This window comes from Muntiacus reevesi, chromosome 6 (genome assembly GCF_963930625.1).
Source record: "Muntiacus reevesi chromosome 6, mMunRee1.1, whole genome shotgun sequence".
NCBI lineage: Eukaryota > Metazoa > Chordata > Mammalia > Artiodactyla > Cervidae > Muntiacus > Muntiacus reevesi.
Genome location: NC_089254.1, coordinates 11,330,372 through 11,351,223, shown reverse-complemented (window position 1 = coordinate 11,351,223; position 20,852 = coordinate 11,330,372). Strand labels below are relative to the sequence as shown.

General features: G+C 38.5%; 1 protein-coding gene across 3 annotated transcripts in view; it reads right to left on the bottom strand.

Annotated features, from left to right (window-relative positions):
- CASD1 (CAS1 domain containing 1) overlaps window positions 1-19,690 on the bottom strand; it is a 53,268-nt gene extending 33,578 nt beyond the window's left edge. For 2 of the 3 annotated variants that reach the window (XM_065939031.1, XM_065939032.1), the window contains exons 1-4: window positions 19,324-19,690; window positions 12,014-12,110; window positions 11,358-11,478; window positions 120-164 (exon numbers count right to left, since the gene is read on the bottom strand). In XM_065939031.1, coding sequence (XP_065795103.1) covers window positions 120-164; window positions 11,358-11,478; window positions 12,014-12,110; window positions 19,324-19,456 — 396 coding nt within the window. In that variant the 5' untranslated portion in view covers window positions 19,457-19,690. The remainder of the gene's footprint in view (window positions 1-119; window positions 165-11,357; window positions 11,479-12,013; window positions 12,111-19,323) is intronic. The other variant, XM_065939034.1, reaches the window with a different exon arrangement.
- Window positions 19,691-20,852: the final 1,162 nt, after the last annotated feature.

Here is a 20,852-nt window from a genome sequence, read left to right as displayed (position 1 = left end):
ATAGTGCGTGCATTACATGATCTTACTCTGTCTTCTCTTAATCCACGACATGTACATGTAAATTAACCAACGAATAGTCTCAACATCACAACACTCAGCTTACTACTGTATGAACTTACCACTTTAACTGATGCAGTCTTGTCTTCAAAAGGAATGTTTTCATGCTACCATAATGGGGGAGAGATGACAGAAAAATATTAATGTATAGATTAATTTTATGTAAATAATTCCTCCTCCAGCTGCTTTTGTTGATTCATTTATACACCATATCCCAATTATCTATATTCAACCTCAAGGGGAAACCACCTGCACAGACTACCCCAAAATAAGTGATACTATTTAAAAAAAACTTTGTGATCTTCAACATCTTAGAGGTAGGTTAAAGATAAAACTCCCACTATGAATAAGCAGGTATGTGAACATGCCTACATAAATTACCTTATTGTCAAGCTTCCCACGATTCCAATTTAGTCCTAGTATTATTATCTGTGGCAGAGGCCAGTTGCTGCCCTGTATTTCCTAAATCCCTTCTGGTTAGATAGGACCACATGACTAGTTCTGGCCAGTGTACTGACTAGATGCAACGTGGGTCACTTCCAGGCTGAAGTTCCCAGGGCAGTTCTGCTCCTCTGGTTTAACCTGATACAGAGACTGAGGAGGCTGAATGTCCCAAACGGAACAACTAGAAAACAGTAAAAATTCCAACAGCAGAGATCCCTGAATGACTGCAGGGAACAAAGCCCTTTGTCCCAGGTGGCTAGGACAAGAAGTGCTAAGCATTAAGACTGTGATCTGGGTTTACTGCTGTAGCAACAGCTAGTCCATCCTCACCACTATACTTGCCTAAACATTAATGGACACATAGGACTCTAGATTATTAAAGATTTCACTTTGAAGATGGTAAATAGGTTGTAGAAAAAAAAATTAAAGTCAAAGACTATAACTTCTTGTAACTAAGTGTTTCATAAAAAGAAAAAAAATCATTTCATGATTAAATATTCAGGATGGAACAGGGATGGTTTATAAGAAGCTAACTGTCTTCCTAAAATCAAGGTTGAAATGTTTTCATTAATTTAACTAGACAGATAGTATTTATTTTTATTAAGAAATAAAATTCGTTCTTATCAACAGGCTAAATTTTAAAATTCTTGTTAGTCCTGTTTAAGCATCTTTTCCCAAAAGGGCTTTAAAAAAAAAAAAATCAAGTTGACTTACGGCGCTGTTAGTTTTAGGTGTATAGCAAAGTGAATCAGTTATATATATACATTTATCCCTCTTTCTTTAGTTATATATTGTATATATAGCAGTATGTATATGTCAATCCCAATATTCCAATTTAATCCTCCTCCCTCTTATTCCCTGGTAACCGTAAGTTCGTTTTCTACATCTCCAACTCTACTTCTGTTCTTTAATAAGTTCACCCGTATTCTTTTTTCCCAAAAGGACTCTTGAGACCATTAATTCAATAGTCCTTGTGGTGGTTTAGCCGCTAAGCCATGTCTGGCTACTGTGACCCTGGGGACAGCAGCCCACCAGGCTCTTCTGGCCATGGGATTTTTCCAGGCAAGAATACTGGAGTGGGCCGCCATTTCCTTCTCCAGTACTTCAAGGTATGTTATATGAAGAGAGTTTCCTTGGTCAAATAAGTCTGGGAAATAGGGTCAGAGAAAACCACACAGGTGTTCTCCTCTTCCTACCCCATCCTAACCTTTAAGCAATTCTCCCTCCGAGATACAGTGCGTCATGAAACATTTCTCCTTTTCGCATGGCACAGTTAATCCAGTCAATTCAATCTCTTCATTAATAGAACATCTGCTATATACAAAATAACACATCACACATATGTGAGTCCCAAGTCACAGTAAACATAAATTCGCACTCACGAATCCAAGGCACAATCAGTGTCACCAGCACACAAAATGAGCTATGCTGGCTTCTCCCTCTCTAAATTCCTTGCTTCACCCAAAAAGAACAATCATCTTACATTTTATTCTGCTTTCTATTTTATGATACAGCTTTGTCACACATATATGCATCTTTATTAAATGATTCAATGTTGTTGGCTTTCACTCCATTTTAATTTTGAAAAATTTCAGACTTACAGCAAAATTGACATCCTTTACTAATTATTAGTATTTTCTACACTAATTTCATGTGTCTCTATGTACCATATATACATAGTTTTTCTTCTTTGTTGAGCCATGGAAAAGTAAACTGCAGACATAATAACATTTCACCGTTAAATATTTAAACACATATCTTTGAAGAATATGGACATTTTCTTGCATAACTGCAATACTACAGTCCCAAAGAATTTGCCATTGATAAAATATTATCAAATTTAATAATACAGTGCATGTTCAACTTTCCCTAATAAAGTCTTCGCTATAGTTCTTATATTTTAATCTACAATTCAATAAAAATCAGGTATCATGTATGTGACTGAAGACAAGACGGTGGAGAAAACAGACCTTGAGCCCACCTCCTCTCACGAGAACACTAAAATCACAACTGCTAAACAACCATGGATAAGAAGACTGGAACCTTTCAAAAAAGATATTCTACATCCAAAGACAAAAAGAAGCCCAACAAAATGGTAAGAGAGTCACACTTGTGATATAATAATTCCATATCCTGACCCACAAACTGGAGAATAATTATATCACAGAAGCTCTCACACAGGAGAGAGAGTTCCGAGCCTCAAGCCAGGCTCCCCGGGGTAGGGGTCTGGTATTGAGAGGAGGTGCCCCCAGAGCATTTGGCTTCCACAGCAAAGGGGCTTGATTATAGGAGTTCCACAGGATTGGGGGATAGACTCCGCACGTGGAGGGCACACACAAGGTCCTATGAGAACAGGGACCCAGAGCAAAAGCAATGACTTCAAAGGAGGCTAGGCTGGACCTACCTACTGGTCTTGGAGGGTCTTCTGTGGAGGCAGGGGGCAGCTGTGGCTCTCTCTAGTGTCAAAAAAGCTGGCAGTGTAATATTGGGGAGCGTGCCTCTCCTTGAACTCTCTGTTAGAGGCAGACATCTCACGTGGGTAATTAGCAGCAGGACCACACCCTGCCCTACAGCCTGTAGGCTCCATAGTTGGCATGCCTCAGGCCAAACGACCCACAGGGCAGGAGCACAGCCCCACTCATCAGCAGTGCTGCTCAGCTCAGTCATCAGTCCTGTCTGACTCTGCGCCCCCATGGACTGCAGCACGCCAGGCCTCCCTGTCCATCACCAGCTCCCAGAGCTTACTCAAACCCATGCCCATTGAGTCAGTGATGCCATCCAACCATCTCACCCTCTGTCGTCCCTTTCTCCTCCTGCCTTGAATCTTTCCCAGTATCAGGGTCTTTTCCAGTGAGTCAGTTCTTCACATCAGGTGGCCAGAGTACTAGCCACTCATTAGCAGACAGGCTGCCTAAAGACTTTCTGAGCCTGTGGTCACCTATAGACATGGCCCTTGACACAGCCCTGCCCACCAGAGAACCAAGACCCAGCTCCATTCACCAGCAGGCAAGCAACAGCCTCTCCTACCAGGAAGCCTTCACAAGCCTCTGGAACATGCTCACCCACCAGGGGGCAGACATTAGCCTCTCACCAGAAAGCCTGGACAAGGCTCTAGACCAGATTCACCCACCAGAGGGCAGACACCAGAAGCAAGAAAACTACCACACAGCACCTATGGAACTGAGTCTACAAAGTCAGGTCAGAACCGATCTGGGGACCAGCTGGTCACTGGACCTTGGTAATGAGAGGGAAATGGACTGCTTGGACACAGAGGGCATCCCCTATTGGAGGAAACTTCTCCAAAGTTGAGAAACATAATTAAACTTCCACATACATAGAAATATAAATAGAAATTTAGACAAAATGTGGTGGCAGAAGAATATGTTCCAGAGGAAGCAAAAAGAAAGACACCCAAAATGACAACTAATGGCATGAAGATAGGCAATATATCCAAGGAAAGAGTTAAGAGTAATGGATACACAGAGCAGGAAGGTACAAGACGTTTATAGAGAGTCAGAAAACACCAAGAACAACCAAAGAGATGAAGAATACAACTGAAATGAAAATACATGAGAAAGACTCAACAGCAAAATAAATGAGGCAGATGAATGGAAAAGTAAGCTGGAAGCCAGAGTGCTGGAAACTACTGCTATGGAAGAAAACAGAACCAAAAGGAAACAGGACAATTTAAGAGACTTCTGGGACTCTGTCAAATACACCACCACCAACATAATAGGGGTCCCAGAAGGAGGAAAGAAAGGGCCTAAAATGTATTTGAAGAGACAATAGATGAAAACTTCCCTATCATGGGAAATCAAACAGTCAGCAAAGTCCAGGAAGCACAGAGTCCCATATAGGATTAACCCAAGGAGGAACAGGCCCAGAAACACAGTAGTAAAACTAATGAAAATCAAAGACCAAAGTGAAAACATGAAAAGCAATGAAGGAAAAGCAACAAAATAACCAACAAGGGAATCCCTATAAGACTATCAGCTGATTTTTCAGCAGAAATTGTACTGGCCAGAATTGAGTGGCATGATATATTTAAAGTGATGAAAGGGAAGAAACTCAATGAAAAAATACCCTACCCAGCAAAGGCCTTGTTTAGATCTGTTTGAGAAATCAGAACTTTACAGACAAGCAAAAACTAAAAGAATTCAGCACCACCAAATCAAACGCCAAACTAACTGCTCTACATGAAAAAGAGAAGGCAACAATTAGAAACACTAAAATTACAAAATGGGAAAGCTCATTGGATAAATCAAACATATAGTAAAGGAAACTACCCTCACACAAATATAATATAAACCAGTAACTGTGAGAGGTGAAAAGTACAAAATCAGGATATTTGAAATGCATTTGAAATTAAGAGATCAGCAACTTAAACAATCGTGTATATATATGTGTCCGTGTGTGTGTGTGTGTGTGTATGTAGAGAGAGACTGTTACCTCAAAACCTCATGGTAACCACAAGCCAAAAAACTATAAAAGATACACATACAAAAAAGAAAAAAATCCAAGCACAACACTAAATACAGTCATCAAGTCAGAAGATAAAAAAAGAAGGAAGAAGAAAATGACCCTACAAAACCAAATCCAAAACAGCAGCTTCAGCTGCATGCAACAAATTCTGGTAGTCTTTTTTCATTTTTATTCTTTTACAAATATTTTCTAATTTTCCTTGTTATGGCTTCTTAGATACACCCATCATTTAAAAAGGGTCATTTAATTTCCAAATACATGGGCTTTTAAAAAGTATCTTTGATATTAATTTCTTATTTTGATATTAATTTCTCATTTAAATCCTTTCTTCTCTGCAATCACCCTCTGTGTTTTTTTGTCTTCTGACTTTATTGAGGTTTTCAATGGCTAAGCCAAAGATCTCTCTTAGTAAAGGTCACAATGCACTTGAAAATATGTGGGTTATTTTCAAATATCTTTTTTGATATTGATTTCTAACATAATTCCACAGTGATAGGAGAACAGTCTCTGTATGATCTCAATGTCTTTAGACCACGAAATTTTTGTCATCAGTCCTTACTATTAATATTTGTATTCTTCTTTCTGACTTACTTCACTTAATATGACAAATTCTTGTTGCATCCATGTTGCTGCAAATGGCATTATTCTGTTCCTTTCTCTAGCTAAGTACTATGCCATTGTATACATGTATCACATCTTTATGCATTCATTTGTCGATGGACATTTAGGCTGTTTCCATGTTTTGGTTAGTGAACAGTGCTGCTATGACAGGTGCATGTATCTTTTTGAATTATAGTTTTGTCTGATAGAACACGCCCTCATATCCTGCATAAAAATAAACTCAAAATGGCTTAAAGACTTAAATATCATGATAGCATAAAACTCCATGATAACCATAAAACTACTCGAAGAGAACATAAAAAACATTCTCTGACACAAATCTTATCAATATTTCCTTAGCTCTGTCTCCCAAGGAAATAGAAATAAAAACAAATAAATGGGACCTAATCAAACTTGGGGCTTCCCAGGTAGCTCAGCTGGTAAAGAATATGCCTGCAAGGGCAGGAGACCCTAGTTAAATTCCTGGGTCGGGAAGTTCCCCTGGAGAAAGGTTAGGTTACCCACTCCAATTTTCTTGGGCTTCGCTAGCGACTCAGATGGTAAAGAATCCACCAGCAATGCAGGAGCCCTGGGTTCGATTCCTGGGTTAGGAAGCATCCCTGGAGAAGGGCATGGCAACCCATTTCAGTATTCTTGCCTGGAGAATCCCAATGGACAGAGAAGCCTGATGAGATACAGTCCATGGGGTTGCAAAGAGTTGGACAGGACTGAGCAACTAAGCACAATTGAGCACAATCAAACTTACAAGCTTTTGCACAGGAAAGGAAACCACGAACAAGATGAAAAGACAATGCTACAAAATGGGAGAAAGTATCTGCGAATGATGCCACAGACAAGGGCTTCATCTCCAAAATATATACACAACTCATACAACTCAGCAGCAACAACAACAAAATACCAAATAATCCAACCAAAAAACGGGCAGAAGACCTTAATAGACATCTCTCCAAAGAAAGACAAACAGATGGCCAGTAGGCACATGAAAAGATGCTCAGTGTCATTAATTATTGAAGAAGTGAAATGAAGTCACTCAGTCGTGTCCAACTCTTTGTGACCCCATGGACTGTAACCTACCAGGCTTCTCCGTCCATGGAATTTTCCAGGCAAGAGTACCTGAGTGGGTTGCCATTTCATTCTCCAGGGAATCTTCCCGACTGAGGGATCGAACCCGGCTCTCCCACATTGTAGGCAGACGCTTTACCGTGAGCCGAAATGCAAATCAAAACTACAATGAGGTCCCAGCCTATACCAGTCAGAATGGCCATCATTAAAAAGTCTACAAACAACAAATGCTGGAGAGGATGTAGAGAAAAGGGAACCCTCGTACATTGTCTGTGGGAATGTAAGTTGGTACAGCCACTATGGAGAACAGTATGGAGGTTCCTCAGAAAACTAAATTATCTTTTCATAAAATTTTGTGAGCTTTCTGCATACAGATGTAATGCTTATTTACTAGGTTTATTCCTATGTACTGTGTTTTATTATTATTATTATTGCAGAGTATATTTTAAATAACATTTTTGAACTCTCTATTCCTGGCAAGTAGATATGCAATTAATTTTTAACAGCTTTATTGAGTCAGTACAATCAATTTTCATATATTTATCTTATAATTAGCTAATTATTGTTAAATTTTTAAATTTAACAATTTGTTAAAACAAATTGTTAAATTTGTTAAATATAACAAATGTTATATTGTTAAAATTTTTATTATATCTAGTAAATTTTCTATAGGGTTCTTCGGGATTTTCTATGTAGATAACTGTATTATAAAATATCAAGTTATTTCTTTCCAATCCTTACATCTTCAAAGTACCCACCTTTCTTTGGCTGAGAGAGAAAGAGTTAGTCGCTCAGTCATATCTGACTCTTAGCTATCCCATGGACTGTAGACCACCAAATTCCTCTATCCAAGGGATTCTCCAGGCAAGAATGCTGGAGTGGGTTGCCACATCCTCTTCCAGGGGATCTTCCCAACCCAGGGATTGGGTCTCCCTAAGGATCTCTAACACAATACTGAATAGATATACTGAATAGCAATAATGAACATCCTGAATTTAACAGAAATATGCCTACCATCTTACCACTGTAACATTTATTGTAGGCTTTTGGAATTTTTATCAGAATAAGAATATAAAGTAGCCTACTTAAAAAAGAGAGATGATACCAATTCCCTGTTACTGTTAGGATTTGGTTAATGGACCAATATGTGATCAAAAAAAAGGATTTCATGTGTGCTTTGAAAGATATTCTTGATATCTTAGTGTATTCTTTAAGTATTGAGTTATAAGTTTATAAAATCAGCATACTAACAACAGCCATATTTACTTATTTGCTTGCACTATCATTAATTACATGAGCAATGAGTAATTCTCCCACTATAGTAGACAGTCAGTTTGAAATCAGTCTGAAAAATCTGTGTTTAGCTGGCAAGTTTAGACTACCTATATTTATTTTGATAACAAATGTTTCCATCATAATTTTTTATTTCTAGCTCCCTCACACATATGCATATTTTATATAAAAATAAAATTAAACACTGATTTTTCAACATGTAATATAAATGCTTATATGTATATGTTTATATGTATATGTTTAATGTTTATATGTATATAAACATTTATATAAAAATAAAATTAAACACTGATTTTTCAACGTGTAATATAAATGTTTATATATATACATATATATGTATCCACATGTGTGCATCAGAGTACACACATACGTGTGTGCTTATGTATGTATGTTTATGTATTATATTTGATATAAGTTTGGTTTCATTTAATTTTTTCCTTCTTCTGGTTTGGAATTATCCACCCTAATTCTATCCTTTCAGTCCTTGCCCTTGGAATAAAGGGCATCTTTAACTTAAGTTCTAAGTTAAGATGATACCTTAAAGTGTAAAGAGGACATTAGAATACTTTAATTGTGGTCCTCTCTGACTTATATGCTATGTCAGTTCTTTAGTATTATTTTTGTAAAGTGTAAAAAGATATTATTGGACATAGTTTGTTTAGATTCATACACATGTTTCCTATTTTCTTTAACCATTAATTCATATCATTTTTTTTTCTGAATTATTTCCCTCCTTCTTGAAGTTTATTCTTTGGAAAACTCTTTAGTATAAGTTTATATGGCAGTAAGCCCTCATAGTTGTTTATTTTAAAATGTCCTGTAATTCAAGAATAGAGGAATTCATATGTTAATTTAATTAACATAAATGAATTAATTAATTTGCATGTTAATTAATTCATGTTAATTCTAGGTTAAAACTCACTTTCTATCAGAATTTTAAAGCTATCAGTGTACCGTACTCTGGCTACCAATATTACTGTTGAGAAATATGCTGGCTCAAAACAACAAAAAAAAGAAATATGCTGGCTCAGAGCTTCGTCTGCTTCATACAAGGCATTATAGCTACAGGCCTCTATCTTCAGGGCAACCCAAGTCTCTATTGCACACTGGATGTTATTGTTCCCATTACTGGGTTTGCCTCACAGTTCGTTCCTTTTTTAAGGGGGATGTGTCCCCCATTTCAAAGTCTAGAAATACATCAACAAGTATTTTTTAATCTAGGATCTAGTTGATTTGAGGTGGAAGGGGCCCCCAGACTATCTAACTTGCCCTCTGGCTAGAAGTAACACAAACAGCTTTCTTCATTGCAAGACTTCTCAAGTTTTTAATATCCCAGCCTAAACTAAAACTATCTAAGAGGAGGATATGATATCCGCCTCTGCCCAAACTTATTTGACCAGAACTAGTCTTCCACAAAACATAATTTGAAAATAATAAATCCTGCTCTAAAGCTTCTTTTTAAAAAAATTTTCCTCAATACAGAAAAGAAATTAAAAAAAAAATCTTCAATACTCCTATTCCACTTAAAGAATCCCATTACCAAGGCTAAAAAAATTAATCAACTTTCACAACATGCCAGGCTATGTTGTGAAATATGTATAAGAAACATATTTTTAAAATAATGATAATACACAATCTTTGTCCTCAAGGTGTTCAGAGAGAAGAGAATAAGTAAAATACAATTGAGCAATTGCTCCACCAGTAGTTTGAACTAGTTTCACAATAACTGTCTCTTTAAAACTATAACAGACTTTCTTTTCAAAATGTATATAAAATAAAATGCATCTTGTTTGATAACTGGGATAACAAGGAACCTCTAGAAAATAAAAATCGGAAACCTAGAGCTCAGGAACAACATGCCACATTGTAGCTACTTCTGGCTATAGACTAAACCACCACAGATTTTTTTTCCAACTAACTCTTGCCAAATGCATTATTCCAATTTCCAAATCCTCTGTTCTAAGCCTAGAAATAGCAAAACTGTTTTTTTTAAATTCAGACATCTATTTTTTAAATGTTTACTGACATTTTTTACTTTAAACTGTAAGACTCTCAAGTCAATAGTTTCAAATCTTCTGTGTAGTTTTGTATGTATAAATACGAAAGCAAAATACATTTAAGATATCAAATAAAATGAAAAGTTGGCTTTGTTATCTTCTATTATTCAGCTTTAAAATCTACACTAGCTTTTCCCAGTAGACAAAATCACTACTGTACTGGACTCTTCTCACAAGAGTTCCTAAGGACTCAGTATCCCTCACCATCATCACGACGAGACTAGTCAGTTGGCTGTGAAGTCCCTGATTTTTCAGGTTCCTACCACTGGACAAGGTGAGGTGTACAGGCAGATTTTTATCATACATTTATGAACTACTAGCCCTACAATTCTGAACTTTCTTGTACTTTACTTTTTTCTTCCTATTATTCCCCACTCTCAACCATATGCAATTAAAGACAGAAATGAGAACTTCAGATCACTTAAAAATGTATTAAACAGATACGATGAAATAGTTCACAAAAATTAGCTAATTAACAAATTAACATTTAGAAAGATGTTCATCCTTGTTAGTTTTTTTTTTTAAAGATACATTTTTAAAATGAGAAATTAAAGAGCAGAAATTTGCCACACTGTCATTTTAATTATATAGCATGAATGTCCAGTGCCAGAAAGGTTACAGAAAATTAGGTTCCAATGTACATTGCTGATTATAGTATAGATTGAAAGAATTTAACAATATAATCAATAATTTTTAAAGTATTATATTCTTTAACCTAATATTTGCACTGTAGAGATTCTATCCTAAGGAAATAATTTAAAAAGCAAAGTTTTCACACAAAAATGTAATAAAAATGTCCTTTTTAAAATCACAAAATACTAAAAATTAGAAAACTACAAAAAGTTAAGAAAAGGGAAGATTATATAAGATCACATTATATCCACTCACTAGTATGCTGTGATTATGAAGATACTTAAACTGATTTATAATAATATGGTAAATTATGATAAGTGCTGGCAAAGAAGATATCAAATTGTACATGCTAATCTATTGCAATTTTGTTTTTTAAAAAAGAGACTGAAAAGAAATATAGCAAAATATTAAAAGGAGGATAAGGGATATTTCTTCTTTATTCTTTCTAAAAAAATTTTTTTAAAGTTTTTCCATGGAAAGAATTTTAATATTTCTGAAAACAAAAAGTTTAAGTCAATAAAAGGTTTGCCAATACTTTACCCACTACTTCTTTTTCTTATGGCTCTGTAATGGCAAAGTGTCCCCTGCCACCTTTCCCAAAACCAAACTAAAAATTTTATAGTTTCTTGTGTTAATGTGAAAGGGCACATTCCTCAATTGCCTAACTTCTAAAACAATACCTTAATGAAATGAATAGACAGATTTTACCTTATTTCCTTCTTCTTTGAATTGAGGATTAATTATTTTCACAAAAGAATAAAATAATTGACGAATTCTGGAATCTCCAATAAATGCAATATGTTTATCTACGAGGCAGTTCTTTGCTTCACTGAAATCAACAAGGAAGCATCAATTAGAATACAGAAAATCAGCACAGGCATCTTTAAAGCACATAATTTGTGAAGAAAGTAGTAAGGGATTATTATACACAGTTACATTGTTGTTTTAGGAACAGGTGGCCAGGTTTGTTTAACCTACCAGTTCGTGTATGATTGATTAATTCTATTAAGTGTTTCATATGTACTCGAACCACAGTAAGTGCTTAATACCCACTCTCTCAGAAAAATTGCACAAGGTAGCTATCCAAGTCCCAAAGCAAAAGTCCTTCATTCACAAGCTATTGCCCTTGGCCTCTGGTTTTCTCTCACCTGAGATAAAGCAGATTGGTCCAAAGGTTTCCCTAATGCTTTAGAGCAAGAATACTCCTTTGGACTCACCCCCACTCCTGCCCTGTCAGCAGTTCTCTACCATCACATAGAGAAGTACCATCTGCCACTTTCTTTGCTCTATTAACATTTCTCCACCAGATACTAAGACCCATCTTAGAAAAGAAGAAAAACAAAAAATAAATGAAGAAACTATACCTGATTTTGTACTTATGCATCATACAGCTGTGAGGCTGCCAAACTTTCTCTCCAAGAAATCTGCCACTTGAGAGAAGGTATTCACATGAATCATTGCCTGTAATAATTAAACACAATAACGTTGTTAACAATAGTTACATTTTTATATGTTGGTTGTCTGACCCCAATTTACCCTTGGAGATGAGAGTACAGAGTTTTCTACACTTCACTATACCTTCTAGGTACATATGACTCATCCATGAGAAACAAAGTAACTATTAATATATTAATATTGAAAATGATAAGAGACACTAGTACAGATAATTTACCAGAATATACTTCATCCCCAGTGCTACGTTAATTCTGTGGCAGTTCCTTCTACTGCAAGTTTTCCTTCCAAGGACATCTTGTCTCAAAATAGCCTATATTTTGTGAAGTTTGCTCAGCGTTCATATGTTCTTTCGATGAATTTGTAGGGGAGAAAGCGGTCTCCCCGTCTTATTCCTCTGCCATCTTAGCTCCTCCTCTCAAAATAGCCTTTATATCTATTTATCACTTCTACTTCTAGCGGGGAAACGGAAGTTTAAGAGATAAACGAGAAGACTTTCGAAATGACTTCCTATTCAATTATTACAGTACTTCATGCATTAGTACATCAGAAACCTGGTAAATATTGAAGTAGTTTAATAAATCTACGCCCTAAATTTTCACAACTTCCCTGCGAGGAAGTGGGCTATATCCCTACTCTGTAAATGTGCAAACAGAGAAAGGCTTACTAAAAACTTCTTAAAATGAGTAATAAAATGTCATCCTTTTACAATCTCAAAAGACTTGAAACACTGTTAGTCAAAAGATGGCTGAAGATACACATGATCAATTATCAGTAACAAGTGCTAATTAATATCCATCCTCTACTTCTCTGATTGTCTCTTGCCTCCACCGTTAGGATGACAGCAAACTCCTCCCACTGTGGTTGGGAGAAGTTTCAAACAGAAAATTCTGCATCTGCAAACCCCCTCACTCCTGTGTAAACTGGGACAGATGGTTACCTTACTTCCTTTGGCCATTTTACTGTACATTAGCCTAATGTACATAACCAATGTATGTGGTTAAAAAGGGGGTTGGAGGCATTAGAAAAGTTCAAATATGTCAAATGGACGAGGGAGAAATGAGATGTGCACATTAACTGTGGGGTTACAGTTAATGTGCTTTTAAATTTGATCTCCAGTTCTTTAACAGTCAATAGCAATCTCTATTTGTTTTACAAATAGTTGAGGTCTGAACGGAGGATCTGGTAAAAATAATACTATAGGACAAAATGGTGGAGATAGGAAAGAGCCAAAGATATTTTAAGTAGAACACGTCTCTTTTCTCCATCCAGTCATCCATTTATCTGAACAACACACAGATAAAAGGTGATACAAACACAAGGCAAGGAAGCATAAACAATGAAAATGTTGATACCACAGTGTCATAAATTTTAAAACAGGGAGGAAAGTGAAAATAGTACACTGTTTTGTTGGTGAAAACTGGATAAGGAAAGTAGACGATAAATTTTTATATTTTTGTAATTACAGATGTAGCCTAAGCAGTTTTTTCTGTATTTTAAAGATTTTTTAATAACATCTCTCTAAGGAAACTATAAATAATCAGTTCTTAATTCTTTTCAATTATCAAAAACTAATGCTAGTTCTAAAAAACAAAATTAAGTTACATAAACAATCACGGAGGAGTAAAGAAAGGACTATAGAAACATACAATTATTTCCTAAAAACAGAACTGCTGCTGCATTTTTTAATAATGGCCATAGTAAAATCCTATTAAAAATCCAGTAAATGTTTAAAATTAGGATGAAAATTCCTTATTTACAGCACTTCTATCTCTTTAGATACATCTATTAAACCAAGCAAAAAGTTAGCAACACATTTATTTTATTAAAAAGTTATATAAGAAGTTTTAAACAATTGGCATTCTATAGCTTTCCTTTCTTCATCTCTTCTTCTTACTGTTGTTGTTACTTGACTTCTGTTTCTTAATAGAAGTGGGATCAATCTTCAGTGTGGTAGATTATGCTATTTGTTTAACCATCTCTACAGGTTATCGATATGATTTTGTGGAGATGGAAGTGCCACACCAGTGTCTTAAAATAACCAATTTTCTCCATCAGAAAATGTGTGTTAAAATGCTAAATTCTTCTTTCCCTCTTCAATATTCCTACTCAGACATTATTTTTCAGTAGTTCAGCTGGTAGAAAACAAAAGCTCTAATCTCAAGACCTCACATTAGAAAAATCTCACACCAAGACAGATTTAAAGTTGTCACTAGCCAAAAGACATTATGAACACTCTATTTTAAAAACTAGCTGGTCTTTCTGGGGAAAATATCCTTAATATGGTAGTTGAATAAATGTTAGTTAATGGTGACTCTTCATAATATATTCTATGATGCAAATTAAAATAAAAGAAAAACCTTCTATCTGAAACAGTCTCTGTATCTTATCAGTTAAAGTGAAAATCGCTCAGTTGTGTCCGACTCTTCGGGACCCCATGGACGAGGCCTGCCAGGCTCCTTTGTCCACGGACTTTTCCAGGCCAGAATACTGGAGTGGGCAGCCATTCCCTTCTCTAGGGGATCTTTCTGACTCAGGGATCAAACCCAGGTCTCCCGCATTGCAGGTGGATTCTTTACCGTCTGAGCCACCAGGGAAGCCAGTTAAGGTCTACTCAAAACACAGAACTACACTAGCTATTTTAGTAGAGAGAATGTAATATGAAGAACTGTTAGGAAAGTAAAAGAATCGCTAAGTAGATAACTGAAAAGGTTAGGAGGACACAGACTTTTATGTATTTGTCAGCAAAATAATAAGAATAGTAGCATTAGTAAATACGATAATATCTGATTAAAAATAACTTGTCCTGAAGAAAAACAAAAACAAAAACCTCCACAAAATTCTATACTCTAAAACTAGTTCTCTTTCCCTGGGAAGGAAAGTTTTAAAATCAAATCACTAAATGTACATCTAAATGTTAAATTAATGTGACACATTTATATTATGTATACTAGCGACATGTTAACATATGCTGGCACACTATTTTCCTTTCAAAATTTACCCAGAAGAACCCCAAACAAAAGAAAACAAAATACTGCAGTCATTATTTTCAATTGCTTCATATAATTTTGATAGCTACCTTAATACAACCAGTGAGATGAAAGTTGCCAAGTGCTCAGATAAATCAAGTTAGGAACAGAATTTAAAAAAAGAAAAAAGCAACTAATGGGATAGAATTATCCACTTCAGCTATCTCTAATACAAAGATTATCTAGATGAGTGGCTGTCTTCCCTTCATTCTGTTATCTTAAGCATAAGCATCCTGGTCTGTCAATCTAAAGTCTCAGGTTTTTATGCATGATTTTTCTATAATAGAAAGATACTAAGAGCAAACAAAGTAAGTAAAAAGGTAAACAAGTTAAAAAAAAAAGCAACCTGAAAAACAAAATGTTAACAACTAAAGAAAACACCTGACCTGCTAAATAAACTGAGGCTTACATTTTTCATTGAATAGAATACCTCTGGCACACTGTACCTTTAGACTGAATCATCTTGATAAAGCTGTATGTTTCTTATTATCAACCATGAAAATACCAGATCATAAATTTTACAATGTGATCTGCAGAATATTTTATCTGCCCCAAATTTAGCAAGTTATACTTCTGTCTGTGTTGAAAAATCACCATTTACAATTTTCTTTAGATAAGCTAGGAGTGCCTCTTTACAAGCGGTGTCATGTAGATCAGGATTTTTCTAGCCGCCAAAGAAGGAAAAGCCTGAGAGACCTAACGCTGCTTCTTGTTTTAATTTCTGAAGCTTTGAACTCATTTTTTCCAAATCATGCAGTATTATTTCACATTTGCATTAAATATGCCTATGACAGAAAGGAATTAGAATTCAACAACACTAAGACGTTTGAAGCAAGTTAACTTTATCAATTAAAAAATCTAAATTTAACCAGATTGGAACTACTCTTAAGGCTACTGATATTGGTTTCTTATCCCAGAAATGATGCTTTTAGTCTGTAATCACAATATTAATGCATATCTTGTGATTCCATAACAGTAAAATTTAGAGAAAATGTAACTAAAAGAATAACAACTTTTAAAAATGTCATTTTTTAATATTATGTGAAATAATATTAATGAAAAAAAAAACCCCACAAAACACTACTTTCTAAAGTTAAGATCAGAATATGCTCTTAGAACATGAAATTCAATTAAAACCAAAATAACCAAGTGCAGGGAGGCAAAGAGAAAGAAATAAGGACTTCAAAAATCTGTTTATCCAATAACTGTTACGGAGTTCCTACTCTGTGTTAAGCTCTGATGATTTAAGGATGAATAAAATACCCTTGGAAGCTCAAAGTCTGTGGGGAAGTCAGATATATATTATGATACAACATGGTAAGCATGTACTAGTTACTGTAGAAACACTGAATTCCTAATTTTTACTTCTATGCTGGTGACATCTGAACCAGGATTTAAAGGAACACGTAAACAGGTAAGATTTTGAAGTTTTAGACATGTAACTTCTAGAAAATCACCATTTATTGCAAAATGAATAAGACAATTCTTGGTTGGCACTGTGAGGTTGAATTGGTATTTCTTTTAACCCATGTTCTGACAGAAAACACTTTCTCACTCCTTTTATATATTACTACTGTCTAAGAAGCTCCAGAAGCGCAGAATATAACATAATGGTATGAGACACGACTAACTGGTTTTAAATCCTAGCTCAGACTAATTGTGTGTCTTTAGGCAACTTAACCTCTCATGCCTCATCTTTAAAATACAAATAATACTGCAATTCTCTGAATCTAAGACCACTGATTATAAAATACACCATTATTTTATATAACAGTAGGAAAAATGTTATCAATTAAACTTTGACATGCAATCAAAGTTTTAAAAACTCATCTTGATTACAGATATTAAAAATGGTGGGGGCGGGAAGTGGGAAGATTGAAATCTAGTAATTGTATCTACCCACAGGCTGGTTGCAAAGACAAAATGAGTTAAGATTTAAAACCCTTAGTAGAATAGCACCTGGCATATAATAAGCGCTCAATGATAGCATGTAGTTTGGCCAAGCTTTGCTTTCTGTAGTGTGCAATTTTTTACTTTCTTTAGTTTGTAAAACAAGAGATACTGAATTTGTGTGTTTCAACTGCATTCACTCTCCTGGCCTGTGGCAAACCCATACTCACACACTGGAGATTTTAATACACAGCCTAAACCTCTATACGTAATATAAGGTCCTTCCTTATTCTAAAGATTTATGATGCTGTGATTCAAGTGTTTGATTATCCTTGTGTGAAAAGCATTGCATCTGACTGTTTCACACTGCTAAAGCATGAGGATGGCTAAAAAGTTTCTGGTAAGATCCTTTTTTTCCCCAAACAGTCTCTGGCTCAAGTTCCTGACGTTCTGCTTGGGCATGTCCACACACCAGGTGTACTGCTTCACACTCAAGACATTGAAGCACCTACAGAAGCTGATGATGATCTTTAGAAACAATCCCAGATTGCTACATCTGACATTCTATTTTCCCTGCTGAGGACAGATCTTGAAATGATGAAATTTATAATCTAAATACAGCAATTAGGATCCATGTTTATCAAAAGATAAAAGCACAATTAAAAAAGGGAGGTGGTGGGGGACTAGATGTTTAACTTATAGGAGGACCACAGCACAGAGTTATAAAAGTTATCTCCACTATCACATACATAAAATTGAGTTAGACTACTATCATAACAAAATAGCAAAAATGTCGGTGGTCAGAAATTTTTCTTTAAAATGACAATACATGAAGGCATCAAATTGCTAGCTTTATTTTGTGTATGAAAGTGTTGGACTTCTCTTACAGCAAATGAACCAAAGTCTTGCCAGGTCATGTGAATGTGATCTATGGGAAGCTGAAGGAGAAAGGCCAAGACAGTCTAAGCAATTTATCTTTTTCAATCAATTTCGTGTATTTATATTAAGGGCTATTCATCCAGTACAGTACTAGAGTATAAGATTTTTAATTCCCAAGCATTGCAGAAAAAACAAAAACAAAAACCAAAAAAAACCAGCACAACTGATCAAATTCCCTTTACTTTTAAAGATTTCCTAAAATGAGAAGAGAGTTCAGATTCCAGTGCCCCCTTTACTGGATATTTTGCCAAAGTAGGTGTGAAGCTAAAGGGGAGACACCTTAAATGTGCACCTATTACACATTACTTCTTGACCAGTTATCTCACAATCACCAAGAGGTGTCCAGATAATGGCTTCAAAGCTATAAGAACCACAAACAAGAGATTCTGTCTTTGTTAATTTCCCTCCGCCTGTCAACCTCTATCCCAGTAACATTCTTAGAGAGAGAATTAAAGGAAAAAAAAAATCAATCAAGAAGGACAAGTAAATATCCCTTGATTACTGAATAAGACGTTCTGAAATAATGAGGTCATATTTCCTTACTCTTTGCACCAATTTCAAAACCCACAGCGAAGGCCTCCTCTCAGACAGTTTCCAATTTGTTTTCATTGCCCACCTCAACTGTCAACCCATGAGTTCTTTTCTGATATCGGCACCAGTGGCTTCAATTTGTAAAAAGTGTGCAACCAGACCTCTTTAAACGTTTCTGAATCACAAAGCCTGGGTGATACCTCCTCCATTTGGCCAAGGGCATCTTCTGCCAGCTGTCAACTCGGCGGCAAAAGAAAATGGGGCGGCCCTTGCCGCTGTCCAACAGCTTGGCCCCGCAGTTCCAGGGGCAGACACGGGAAAAAACAAAGGCTAAAAGGCCGAGCACCTCAGGCGCGGAACTGGGCGACCCCACTTGGAGCGAAGGTGCCCCCGTGCCGGGCGGCCTTGGCCTTCAGGCGCCCTGGGCTGGCCCCCGAGAGCCGCCTGCTCGCCTCCTGCACGCGAGCCCCGGGCCTGCCGCGTCTCCCCCGGCCCAGCCCGCGCAGGAGCCGGGACCCCCGCTGCCCGCTGGGCCCGGCCGGGCGGGCGCCCCCGACTCCAGCCCTGGCGCCTCGGGGTGGGGGCGGTGCCCAGGACCACGGGCCCTCGGGCCGGGGCCGCCCGAACTGGGGTCCGCTCGGGCGGTCGGGGGCGCCTGGCCCGCCGCCCGGGCCCCCTGGGGGCACGCGGGGGTACCGCCCGCCCCGCCCGCTGGGCGCGCCGGCGGGCGGCCGCGTGAGCGTGGGCGTGTGTCGGGCGAGGGGGGCGGCCTCCAGCCTCCGCGTCGCCTCCGCCCGCCCCGGCCGGCCCGGGCAGGGGGAGGGCCCGCTCACCTCGGTAGCGGCGGGAGGCGAGGTGGCACACCGCGAGCAGCAGCACGGCCACCAGCGCCAGTACCTTGGCGCTCCTCACGCTGAAGTAGTGGTTGATCTCCCGCTTGCCCAGGTTGTAGGCCAGAGCCGCCATCTTGGTTCCTCCATGACAACAGTGCGCGGCGGAGAGGGGAAGGGGCGCCGCACAGGGGCAGCACTGGGGCTGCCGCCGCCGCCGCAGCCAGGCGAGGAGCCGCCGCCAGCCCTCGCGGCCGCCACCCGCGCCTCCCGCCGGGGACACTGACCCCGCGGCGCCCCCGGCCTCTCCCTGCCCCTCCTCGGCCGCGGCCGCCTCGGCGGCCTCCCCGCAGCCCCGCCGCCGCTGCTCCGCCGTGCCGGTCCCCCAGGCGCCCCGGACGCCTGTCTCCTCCCCTTCCTCCTCCTCCCCTTTAGCCTCCTGTCTTAATAGAGGCTGCGCTTGCGAGGGGGGTCCGGCTGCCCAGTCCTCCGGGGTCACGGACCCCAGACTGTCCGCCTGGGTCACCGGGTCACCCGCGGCAGGCGGCGGCGGTGGCGGCAGAGACATGGGGGACGTGAGGAGAGGGGACCAGGCTTCCACCCTGGCCCGAGCGCGACTCCTGGGCTTTTAATTAGCTTACTGGCGGCAACCTGAGCCCAGGTTGGGGCAATAGAAGTACTGTTCCGGAAGAAAAGCACACATCGTTCCCCTCCTTCCTTCTGCAACACACCCTTTAACGAGCTTTCTACTCCCTAAACCGGCCTAGCAGGATGCGAAGGCCACCCCGATGTCACCGGGGCTATCGTCAGGCTCTCTGGTCAGTCTGGATGCCCCCCAGATGCTTGCCAGGTGCAGACACTGCGGACAGCCTTAGCAGCCAACCCACCTGGATGACCAGTCTTAACTCTTAACTCACTGCTCAGAAGCCCATTTCTCTTGAAAACTGGGTGGGAAAAAAAAAAAAAGTCCTGGGTTTACCCAGTTCCAGTGAGCGAAAGTATACCAAAGTACAAGAGTGTTTAGTTGCTTCAGTCAAGTCCGACTCGTTGAGACCCCCATGAACTTAGAGCCCACCATCTTCCTCTGTCCATGGGAGTCACCAGGCAAGAATACTGGAGTGGGTTACCTCTCCCTTCTGGAATGAACAGAGCAGAAGGTGCAAAACGAGCCTCGCTTAATGTAGCTGTTGGTGAGAAAAGAACTCCACTTTTTTCCATTTACACGAGGGCTGGCTAGGTGGTTGGGCCAGACGTCAAAATATGTTCCCGGAACCATCATCATTCATGCTCCTGAAGTTGGTGACTGTGGTTATCAAAAAAGGGAGCACTCCTTTGCCTTTGTTAGACGCTCCTTATTCCCCCATTTTATTATTTATTTAGTTTTCTGGGTTCCCCTGTGCTGCCTTCCATGTGGGAATGGTTATTTACATTTGCTTCCTTTTCTACTTGAGTGAGTTACTGATTAGTTAGGGTGTTTTCTGGTGTTCTTTGCAACTTTCCCATTTAGCCATTCCTGAACTTGTATTTATAGT